This window comes from Manacus candei, unplaced genomic scaffold (genome assembly GCF_025592945.1).
Source record: "Manacus candei isolate 608988 ecotype Guabito, Panama unplaced genomic scaffold, ASM2559294v1 h1tg000084l, whole genome shotgun sequence".
Taxonomy (NCBI): domain Eukaryota; kingdom Metazoa; phylum Chordata; class Aves; order Passeriformes; family Pipridae; genus Manacus; species Manacus candei.
The window spans coordinates 2,362,219-2,372,916 of NW_026138132.1; the positions used below are offsets into that span (position 1 = coordinate 2,362,219).

Below are 10,698 nucleotides of genomic sequence, written 5' to 3' on the forward strand. Positions count from 1 at the left end.
AGGAGAGAAAGAAATAGAGAAAAAGAAAGAAAGAGAAAAAGAGAAAGAGAGGGGGAAGCTGTGCCTACAAATCCTCAAGGACCTGTTGTAAATCAGGAATAGCACATCCATAAAAATAAACTCTAGTTTCTAGCCTGTAATTGTTATATTTCACATAACTGCTATTTTTCTATTTGATATAAATATTATTTCTATATTTCACATCATCACTGTTTCTCCGTCTCGCACTGCAAGCGATGGTGACTCATGAGCCAAAGCTCAGAGCACACAGTGCAGTGTTTCCAGAGAAATGGGAAGTGGGGAAGGGATTCCTCTTTCACACAGTGATTTTGAGAGAACTGGAATGGAGCTGGGGAAGTATTTTTGGCTATACAGGAAGAGGAAATGTCTGTCTGTCAAATTAACAGCCAAATTTGGTGTCTTTAGGCTGCTGACAGCGGGAATTCGTAGAACCACAGAATGGTTTGGGTTGGAAAGGATCTTAAAGATCATCTCATTCCCTCCCCTGCCATGGGCAGACACCTTCCACTAGCTGAGGCTGGAACAGCCTGGCCTTGGACACTTCCAGGGATCCAGGGGCAGCCACAGCTCCTCTGGGAATTCCATCCCAGTCCCTCCCCACCCTCACAGGGAAGAGTTTCTTCCCAATAACTAATCCCAACTGCTCTCTCTCAGTTTAAAACCATTCCCCCTTTTCCTGTCCCTCCATTCCTTGTCCCCAGTCCCTCTCCAGCTCTCCTAGAGCCCCTTTAGGCACTGGAAGGGTCTCTCAGGAAGAGAGGAAGAGAGGGAAAGAGAGAGAAAGAGAGAAAGAGGGAAAGAGGGAAAGAGGGAAAGAGAAAGGGAGAAAGAGAGAGAGGGAGAGAAAGAGGGAAAGAGAAAGGGAGAAAGAGAGAGAGGCAGAGAAAGGGAGATGGAAAGAGGGAAAGAGAGGAAGAGAGGAAAAGAGAGAGAAAAAGAAAGAGAGAGAGAAAGAGAAGGAAAGAGAGAAAGAAAGAGAGACCCTTCTCTTTCTCTGGAGCCTTCCCTTCTCCAGGCTGAAGTGACAGACTCGTTCAGCAAACTAAGCGGGCAAGGCCATTTCCTGAGCAGGTGGAGGAGGTGGAGCATCCTCAGTTCTGCCAGGCAGAGCTCCCAGACTCATTCCAGGGCCTTTTCCTGTCTCGCAGAGGCGACGGACGGTCCCTCCTCCTGTTACCGCCTGAACGAGCGGGGCGCGTACTACGGGTACTGCAGGAAGGAGCAGGGCACCCACCTCCCCTGCAAGGCAAAGTAAGCACCGAGCTCCACAGCTTGGGATTCGGGAAGAAAAACAATTCCTACCTCAATTAAGAGGCAGAATCCAGGCCCACCTTGTTTTAGGTGTCCCCCCCCTGTTCAGTCTGGGTGTTGTGGGAAAGCCAGTTCTGAGAGAATTGGTTGGAGATCACGATCAAATGTGGGCAGAGGTGTGGGCAGACCTGCTGGAGAGGATGTTTGTGTGTGTGTGTGCACAAAACTGCAGGGAAGGGATTTTGGGATAGGGAAGGGAAGGGATTTTCTGATCTGACCCTCAGAATATTGAGGAATATCAGCTAAACACTCAGTTCTGCACATCACCCCCCGATAAGCTGCAGAGGAATCAAAAACCCATCACCTGCTCAAAGCACCAACCACCACAAACCCAAGTTCCCTCCTGCAGCTGTTTCCTTGGAATTCAAGCTGGAGGAGGGACCAGCTCAGGGGGTGGAGGGGGGTTTGCTGTGCCATGGCCTTGTTTTAACAGCTCTTGTTCTCCTTGCAGAGACAAACTGTGTGGGAAGCTGTTCTGCTCCGGAGGGAGGGAGATGCCCCGGGAGGGGAGCCTGGTGACTGTTAATTCCTGCAAAGCAAGTTTTCCTAAAAATGGAGATGATGAGGACCTGGGCATGATTCTGGATGGAACCAAGTGCGGGAATGGGATGGTTAGTAGGGAATCATTTTTCTCCACGTTTTTTCCTCCTCTTTCAGTCTTAGCTCATTCTCAAGGATAATTTTAAACAGGCAAGGCTGAGCTGACACCAGACTTCTGCTGGTTTTCCCTACATCTACCCCAAACCAGCAGCAAAGCAAACAGGAACTTCCATGATTCCAAATTCCTGTGCCTTGGCTGCTGTCCCTTTATTTTTTTCCTGCCACAAACATACGTGGCAACAGAAATACCCTTTTGTACAAAGGTTTTATATAGAAGATCATAAATATTATTACTACATTTAGTGATTCCCACCATGGATGTGCCAGGAATCTCTAAGTGCTATTCCCAATTTTCTTCTTGGAAGGGGAGGGATGTCTGTACATCTTTGTCACTCCCCTTTGCTGTAAAACACCCAAAAAATGAAAAATGATCCCCAAATATCAACCCCTAAGGTGGGTTTAAGTGATTTGCAGAACTGTTCCCACGTCTCCTCGTGCCCTTCATCCCTTCACATGATCATATTCCAGCTCTGCACCTTCTGGAAGCTCTGAATCCCTCTGGGAACCTTTCATTTCAGGTGTGCAGCAACGGAGAGTGTGTCTATACTGAGGAGGTCTTTAGATCAACCAACTGCTCTGCCAAGTGTTCTGGACACGCTGTAAGATCTGAGATTTGATGCTATTCACTTTAAAATGGTGCATATCAGCTGCAGACCTTATTGCTGAGGGTATTTAAGTCACTGGGATGGGAGCTGGTAAAAACTGGGGAGGCAGAAGCTTCTTATGTTTTTATGAAAGCAAATCTAAACTGAGACAAAATCAATATTTTTACCAAGGAGACCACAAGAGGTGGACACAGACTCTGTGTCTGGCCCTGCCCCTGAGCCACAGCACCACAGCTCTTCTCTTTTAGGTCATCTTGGGGTTGGGAAGACAATGTGTGACCATTCAGAGACCTAGAGATGTGTGGGTTAACCCTGCCTTGTACTGCAGCTCTCACCTGCACACCAGCAGAGCCCCAGGGCTCTTTAACCCCCAAAACTGCTCCTCTCCGAGCCAAATTTTAAACTGAGAGCTTCAATAACTCACCAGAGCCACCCAGTGACATCCCAATTCACTCCCACTCCCAAGCTGAAGGTCTTTGTGCTCCCCAGGTGTGTGACCACGAGCTGCAGTGCCAGTGTGAGGAAGGATGGGGACCACCCACCTGTGACAGCTCCTCAGCCTTCACCAGTAAGTGCTGCACAGCCACACCTTGGGAGCTGCCAGTGAACTGCAGGGAGACAGCCCAGCACTGGGGGCCAGGCTGGTTCATGGAATTGTGGAGGTTGGAAAAGCCCTCTAAGGTCGTGGAGTGCAACCATCCCCCAGCAGCACCCCCCTGGTCACCACTAATGGTGAACACCCACAGGTTTTTTGAACACTTCCAAGGGTGGGGACTCCACTATTCCCCTGGGCAGCCTTAACACCCCTTTCACTGGAGAAATTTCCCCTGATATCCAACCTAATTTTCATTTCTTTGCAAATATTGAATATCAGGGTAGGTGATTCCTGAGTATCTTGAAGCCCCTGCTGCTTGTAGGAATGAGCAGAGCAAGGACTTTTCTTTCTGAGCTGACAAGTAATTCACCCAGGAGATGGAGCAGCTTCTCCCCTCTCCATGCTGGGATAAGGAGCTCACTGTCACCTCAGAGGGGAGCCAAGATCCCACAGGCTTTGCTGTGAGGGAGGTGGACAAGTTCCTTTCTCATCTGCAGGCAGCTGGTCTTTAACTGATCTACCTCTGAAGGAAAAGACTTTGTGGATAGATTTCCATCTGTCTGGGAACAAAACCAACCAGCCTCTATTTTATTTATGATATAAATGTGTTTGTCCTCTCCCCACACTCCCCAGAGCACCATCAGCTCTGAACATCAGGGTTTGGTTGAAGGGCAGTTGTGAAGAAAACCTCACTTTAATGCAATTTTGGGTAACACCTTTTGGAGGCAGAGTAGAGGAATGACAGCCAAGGGATCTTTGAGGCTGGATGGAAAGGACAGGGACTGTTCAGGGTTTGCTTAGCCCTGCACAGGCTTCAAATCTGGCAAAACCATCTCCATCTGTGTCAGGAGAAGAAGCCACAAAGGGAGGACAAACAGGGTCCAGACCTTGGGAAAAAAATTCCTTTGCCAGTGGTGGGGATGGGAGACTTCCCAAGAACAGTGGATCTCTTGGATCTCTGCCCAAGCTCGAGGATTCTGGGATGTTTCAGGAGTGTCTCTTGTCTCTCCCTGGCAGGCATTGCCATCGTGGTTGGGGTGCTGGCTGTCCTGGCTGTCACAGCCACTGCAGCAGTGCTGCTCATCCGCTTCCGAGTGGCCAAGGAGAGGTAAATCCTTCCCCACTGACTGAAAAAAAACCCCAAACCAAAGCCATGGAATACCTGGATGGGTTTAACTTCCAGTTTTCAAAGGGGGTGGGGGAAATCAGAAACCAAAAAGCCAAGGAACTCCTTGAGCTTTGCTGAGCTGCTTCAGAATTCTCATATTTGGGAGAGGAGTGAAGATTTGAAATGTGAGATTAATCAAATTAATCAAGATTAATCCTTAATAAATACAATAAAAAAGCAGGGCCATGGCTATAAAACACCACTGGGAATAAGGCAGGCATTCAACTGCAAGTTTATTTACTTCAGTCAAGGTAAGATTTACCACGATATGAAATATTTTACAGCCACCAGAACAGGAGTGGACCTGGAGCCACCAACCAAGTGTTTGTGGATCAAGAGGAGAGGTGCAGAGAACCCCCAGGCCTGGCAGTGCCTGCCCAGAAGGTGAGGGCAGGGGGGTGCTGGGCCAGCTGGCTCTGTCTGGGACTGTCCCAGCCACCAAAACCCACCAGCCAAAGTGGGCTCCTCTTCCTCCAGGGTCCCAAAATGCTTCTCCAGGGCTGGGAGGGCAGTGCTGGGAATGCCAGCGTGGGTTGGGAGTGGGGAAAGCACGTGGGGCTGAGTCCTGAGTGACCTGGGTGACAGGAAAGGGACACAGGGAGACAACACACGACCCAAGGGCTCCATCCCATGGGACTGTTCCCTGTTTGCAGGTGGATGGGAAGAAACTCCTGCTCCCTGTGCCTCCACCTCAGGAGAACAAACCCCAGCTCCAGAGTGTAAGTCCTGCCAGGGAATGTCCCTGCTTCCCTGCTGCCTCTGGGGGAGACATCCCATCCCAAACCAGCTCCCAAAGGCTGGGCAACCCCTGAGCTCCAGCCCAGGGATTTCTCAGGGCCAGGCAGCACTTCCTGCACAACCACATTCCCGTGGGCCCACGGGCATGCACAGTGTGTGTAGAGAGCCAATATGTTTTCTGTTCTGTTTTTTCCAGCCTGCCTTGAGGCCTAAAGGTCCCCCACCTCCTGTTCCTTCCACCAAACCAGCCTCATGTCACCCAGAGGAGAAGTTTGTAAGTACAGCCCTCCAATTCTCCCACATTTCCTCTGAGGAGCAAAAGATTATCAGGTGCCAAACAGTATTTTTCAGTTTCTGACCGTGATTTAATATAAAAATTAAAACTCACAGCCATTCAAACCACAGATTCTTTAAGTAAAGAGTCACCTTTTTTGCCACATAATCCTAAACTGCACAAGATACTCTTGGATACTCAAGGAATCCTCTCAGCCCTCACATGTCCCCCTCAGCAGCAAAAGCACAGCCCAGTGGCTTCTGAAAGGGATCTGCTCCCCTTGTCTGGTGGTAATTTGGCACATGGAGAGATTAAACCACTTCCCCTGCAGCATTTCCACTGGGAAATGTTGTGGTAAATCCATGAGAACACCCGGGGTCTGGGGAGGTTCTGCAGCTACTCAGGCAGGAAAACCCAGTGACATTTAAACTGCATTTTGTTCCAGGCACCAGAGAGGAAACCTCCTCATCTCCCAGTCCCCAAAGGCAAACCTCCAGCACAGGTAACCCGAGTTCCAGTGGGAACAGCAGTTCCTTTGGGATGTAATTCCTTGAAACAGCCCCGGGCACCCTCTGACGTGTGATTTAACTCCTTCTTTTCCACCCAGGCTTTAAAACCCCCAATGAATCCCCGAGTCTGAAGTTTCTGACCCAGGGCTGGATGGAGATGTTTTCAGGGACAATTTGCTTGCCCCTCCATTCCTCCCCTTTTGGCAAAGGCATCCAGGATCATCTCCCTCTTCTCCTTCCAACAAGAACAACGGACTGGCGGCTGCTTGGGAAGAAAAGGGTTGGGCTCTGAGCAGGGAGGAACATTTTGGTGATGACACAGAGCTTCTGCCCAAGAGGAAACGAAGCAGAGTCACTCTTTGCACTGAGGTGTAGACTGGGAGTAAGTTCCCAAAGCTGCTGAACACATCCCAGCTCCTGGGCCAGCACCCAAGGAGTGGCTGCACCCACACTGCTCCTCTGGGCACAGAGCCCAGGGGGTGAGGGAATGTGAACTCTTACCTTGGTTTGGCTCCATTTTGGGATTTCTGCCAGCCCCTCTCCCTCCTCCACAAGGCACCAGACCTTCTTCACACGTCATCCTAAACTGCACAAGATACTCTCCATCTGTGCCAAGGAATCCTCTCAGCCCTCACATGTCCCTGTCAGCAGCAAAAGCACCTGGAGTTCAAAGCAACAGGGATTTGGGGAGTAAATCAGTGCAAAGGAAGAACAAATCTGAAGAACAAATTTGCTCCTCCAAGGGTCTGGGATGGTCCCTGCATTGCAGAAGTGTGAGTTCTGGAGAAAGACAAACCCTCCCTGCCCTTTGGGGAGGAGTTGGTGTCCTCGAGGTCTGAACTAGGCATGACCTGAGTGAGGTGACACACTGGAAACGGGTCTGGAATGATCCTTTGGGATGGGATTCTCTCAGTAACCCTGTTAAACAAGATCCCTGTGGTGAGTAGGGAGAGCTGGAGGGACTCAGGAGCTCCAAGTGCTGCTCCAAGTGCTCCAGAGCTCTGGCTGTGCCACTCCACAGAGCTCCAGCTGCTCCCCTGCCCTGGGACAGGGAAACCCAGCAAAGCAGCCCCACCAAACCCCTCCTCAGTCCTTCCCCTGGCCCTCAGCTCCACCAACATCCAAGGATTCCTCCCTTCCAGGACACCCCCACCCTCCCTTTGGTGCTCCTGTCTCCCCCCAGGGGGTTGTTGTGGGGTCACTCCTGGGAACCAGGGCTTGTTTTTGGGGGATGAGTTTTCCCACTCTGCTTCATTCCCGAGGGTCCCTCATCCCCCCTGCCCTGCTGGCATCACTCTGGGCACGTTGCCCAGCTGGGATGGCTCTGTTGGCACTGGTGTTACTGGTGCTGGGAGCTGCTGTTGCCACTGGCACTGGGAGCATCCCCGTGCTCGGCATCCAGGGTTGGAAGGTCAAGCTCCCAGAAATGTTTTTTCAAGAGCAAAAATTCTACCAGGGGAGAAGAAGAAAAAAAAATAAGAGAGAGAGAAAAAAAATAAGGGAAAATAAAAGAGGGAGAAGGGAACTTGCCCTGGATTCAAAGTACTCAGGATTTTATGGAGTTTCCAGTGAGAAGTGGGTTTAGGTTTGGAGCAGGATCAGATCAGAACACGGATCCAGCTGATCACACTGTGACTCAGGAAGGCTGTTTCCAGCCCTTGGGCACAGTGGCTTCGCTGGAGAAGCCAAATTCCCAAATTTCTGCTGTTTCCAGTGACCCTCCCTGAGCTCTCACACTTCAGACCCACCCTCTCTGATCCAGAATTCCAGATAAAACTCCAATTTCTCCTCTTGGGCTGGGCTTTGTCTGAGGTTCCCAACCCCTGCAAAACACGAGTGTGCTGGAATTCCAGTCTGGTTGGAGGAGGGAGGTGGGATTTTGGATTGGGATAAACGTTACTGGAAGAGCAGAGCTTTCTTCTGCTTTGGATTATTGCTGCTTTATTTGAGTCAGGGAGGGATTTGAACCCATATCTGTGTTTGACTGCGGTGTAAAGACTCAGAACTTATTTTTTATGAGCTGTAATTAATGTATATACAAAGATTTCTGTATTAAAGTGTTCTCTCTAAATGGGAGTCTCTAAAAAGTCGCTGTGTTTTTTAAAAACCATCATTTGCACATGAGAAATCATGTAAAGTGGGACCATTTATAACAATGCCAAATCCCTAAAATTCCCAGTTTTAACCAAAAAGGAGTATTCACAGGTGTAGTCAAAACTGCCAAGTTAGCCAGTTAATTTAAATTATAATTTAATTAAATTATATAAATTTAAATTATAAGTTAATTAAATTGTAATTTAAATTAGAATGAGCTTATATTTAAAATTATAAAGAGAATTTAAACGATAAGATATTCCATCCCAACTTTTCTGCCACCTTAAAATCTACTTCTTCCCCTTTTCCAAACTTTGTGAGCACTCCAGAATTTTCCAAGGACGGAGAGACTTGCAGCAATAGAGAATTGCTGTTTCTCCAATATCTTCCTAAGATTCATCTCCCAAACCAGGGAGCTTGGGCTGCCTTTTCTCCTGCAGAAACCCAAATACCTGAACCCTTCCAGTGCCTCCCACAGACCAAAAATCCACTTTCAGCAGAAAACTGAAGCAGAAACTTGAGAAAAATGTATCTATTTTATATATAAAATTTATTATTCCTCAATACTTTATTATTATATATAATTTCTTGTTACCCCCGGGTAGTAATAAATTATATCTGGAATATAATTTAGCTTTCCTTGGCCCCAAGAGCCCAGGACAGGTGCCAGCCCCTCCTGCCTTGAAGAACACGTTTTGTTCTTCAATTCCCCGGGTTTGTCCAGTCTCTTGTTCTGTTATACAAACGTGACATCTGCTGTTAAAAACCCTCCACTGCAAGAGGGAAAGGCTTTAAAAATCCGTAATATATCGGTAACATCCTGTGCAGGACCCACAAGGCCCTTCCCTCGCTCCCAGCCCTAGAGAAAAGCAGTTTATTGCTGGTTTGGGGGCTCTATTTTTTTGCTGTGAGTGAACACTCCACCCCAATTCCACGGGGAAACAAAAATGGCTTTTTTCAACCTCTGAATTCGTAGAATCAGAGAATTATGGAATGGTTTGGGTTGGGAAAGCTCACTCAGTGCCACCCCCTGGCACGGGCAGGGACATCTTCCACTATCCCAGGCTGCTCCAACCTGGCCTTGGACACTCCCAGGGATGGACAATCCACAATTTTGTTCCAATTTCCCACCCTCTTTCCTCCCTCTTTCCCCTCCCCAACCCAACCTTCACCGGGAACATTTTTGGGGGGCTTCCCGAAAACCAGCCATCCCAAGAGCCCGAATTCCTTGGCGGTTCCTCTCCCTGGCGCTGGGAATTGTCCCCCTTCGCCCTGCAAAACTCCGCGTTGGCCATTAGAGGGCAATGGGACACGGACCACGAGAGTCTTGTGGGATCTCCAACGAGTCCATCCTGCATTTCCAGCCCCCTCCGACCTTGGGCTGCACATCCAGGAGACACCGCCAAGGACGGGGAGCTGGAGCCCGGGCAGGGTTTCAGACACAGAGGCACCAGACGGCTCAGAAACAGGCTGGACCCAACCCTCCAAACGTGACACCACAGACGGGACCTGCTCTGGGGCTCCTCACGGGCAAGAGGCAGCTTTTTCATCGATCCGGGTTTCGCTGCCCAGAAAACCGAGTGTTGTCCTCCCAACCCTCACCGACATGAATCACAAAAACCCCCCCGGGATTTGGAATTAAGCATTTTTTTTTTCTGCTTTTGCTTCCCCCTGCATAAACTGTCGCCTTCTTGACAAAGGAGTGAATAAAAGGCTTCAGGCCGGACCCTGTGATGTGCAAATCAGTGGGAATTCCTGGAAATATTGAAGATTCCCCTGCTGAGAGTCCCTGAGAACTCAGACCTTTGGTGGTTGTCCACCACCAAACTGAGCTTGGTGGTCTCCAGGGCTACAAAAGCAAGTGGTTCTTACTATGGCAGCCTTTGGCACTGGCTGATAATTCAGGAATTATAGGATATGGAATATCCTTAGTTGGAAGGGAATCATCCAGTCCTAGTCCTGGCGCTGAGGAGGGGAATAATCCCACCCTGTGCTGAAGTGTGAACCTCAGCCCTCAGCCACCTCTGGCTGAGAAATGCCACTAATCATCAGATTATGGATTAATTAATTAATGTGGCATTGCTGGATGCTTCTAATCCTCCTCTGGTGCTGAGGAAACGGGAGGCCCTGGGAAAAGAGGAGGGTGGTGCCTGCATTTCTCCTGGTCCCTCATCACTTCAAAATCACCCAGAAAAGTGGCAGAGAGATTAACAGGCTGTTACTGACATTAGAGCCATAAATAATTCCACCAAAGACGTGGCCCTGGCCTTTAGAAGGTCTCAGGGAAAAACAGCAGAGGCTGAAATATTGATAGATGTGTCTGCAAGAGCTGTTAGGAAAGGGAAAGTGCTTTCCATGGGATTGGGGTGAGCACCAGGACAAGGGGGGGAACCTCAATCACATCCTGACAAAACAGCAGTGCACAGCACCAGGAGAGAGGATGAATGATAAAAACAACCCCAGTTCAGGAGAAATGGAGGCAAAAATCCTCCTTAAACAGGCAAAAACAGTGGTGAAAGAGTGAAGAACATCTCCAGCAGGAGTGAGAACAGGTGAGGGCAGAGCTCAGGTGTGCTCCCCCCGGGCTGCAGAGACAGAAAACATCTTTCTTCCACCTGTTAGTACACGGAGGGAGAGATGAGCCTCTCTCCCTGCCATGCCCTGGATCTATTTTGGCGTGTCCTGGAGTGCACTGGAGAAATGTGTTTTCCATGTTCCACCTC

General features: G+C 49.2%; 1 protein-coding gene across 1 annotated transcript in view; it reads left to right on the forward strand.

Annotated features, from left to right (window-relative positions):
- Nucleotides 1-7,946, forward strand: part of ADAM28 (ADAM metallopeptidase domain 28) — a 28,952-nt gene extending 21,006 nt beyond the window's left edge. Inside the window, exons 16-25 of the mRNA XM_051811826.1 lie at nucleotides 1,170-1,272; nucleotides 1,784-1,943; nucleotides 2,511-2,591; nucleotides 3,087-3,165; nucleotides 4,210-4,300; nucleotides 4,645-4,744; nucleotides 5,014-5,079; nucleotides 5,295-5,372; nucleotides 5,818-5,874; nucleotides 5,980-7,946. Coding sequence (XP_051667786.1) covers nucleotides 1,170-1,272; nucleotides 1,784-1,943; nucleotides 2,511-2,591; nucleotides 3,087-3,165; nucleotides 4,210-4,300; nucleotides 4,645-4,744; nucleotides 5,014-5,079; nucleotides 5,295-5,372; nucleotides 5,818-5,874; nucleotides 5,980-6,012 — 848 coding nt within the window. The 3' untranslated portion in view covers nucleotides 6,013-7,946. The remainder of the gene's footprint in view (nucleotides 1-1,169; nucleotides 1,273-1,783; nucleotides 1,944-2,510; nucleotides 2,592-3,086; nucleotides 3,166-4,209; nucleotides 4,301-4,644; nucleotides 4,745-5,013; nucleotides 5,080-5,294; nucleotides 5,373-5,817; nucleotides 5,875-5,979) is intronic.
- Nucleotides 7,947-10,698: the final 2,752 nt, after the last annotated feature.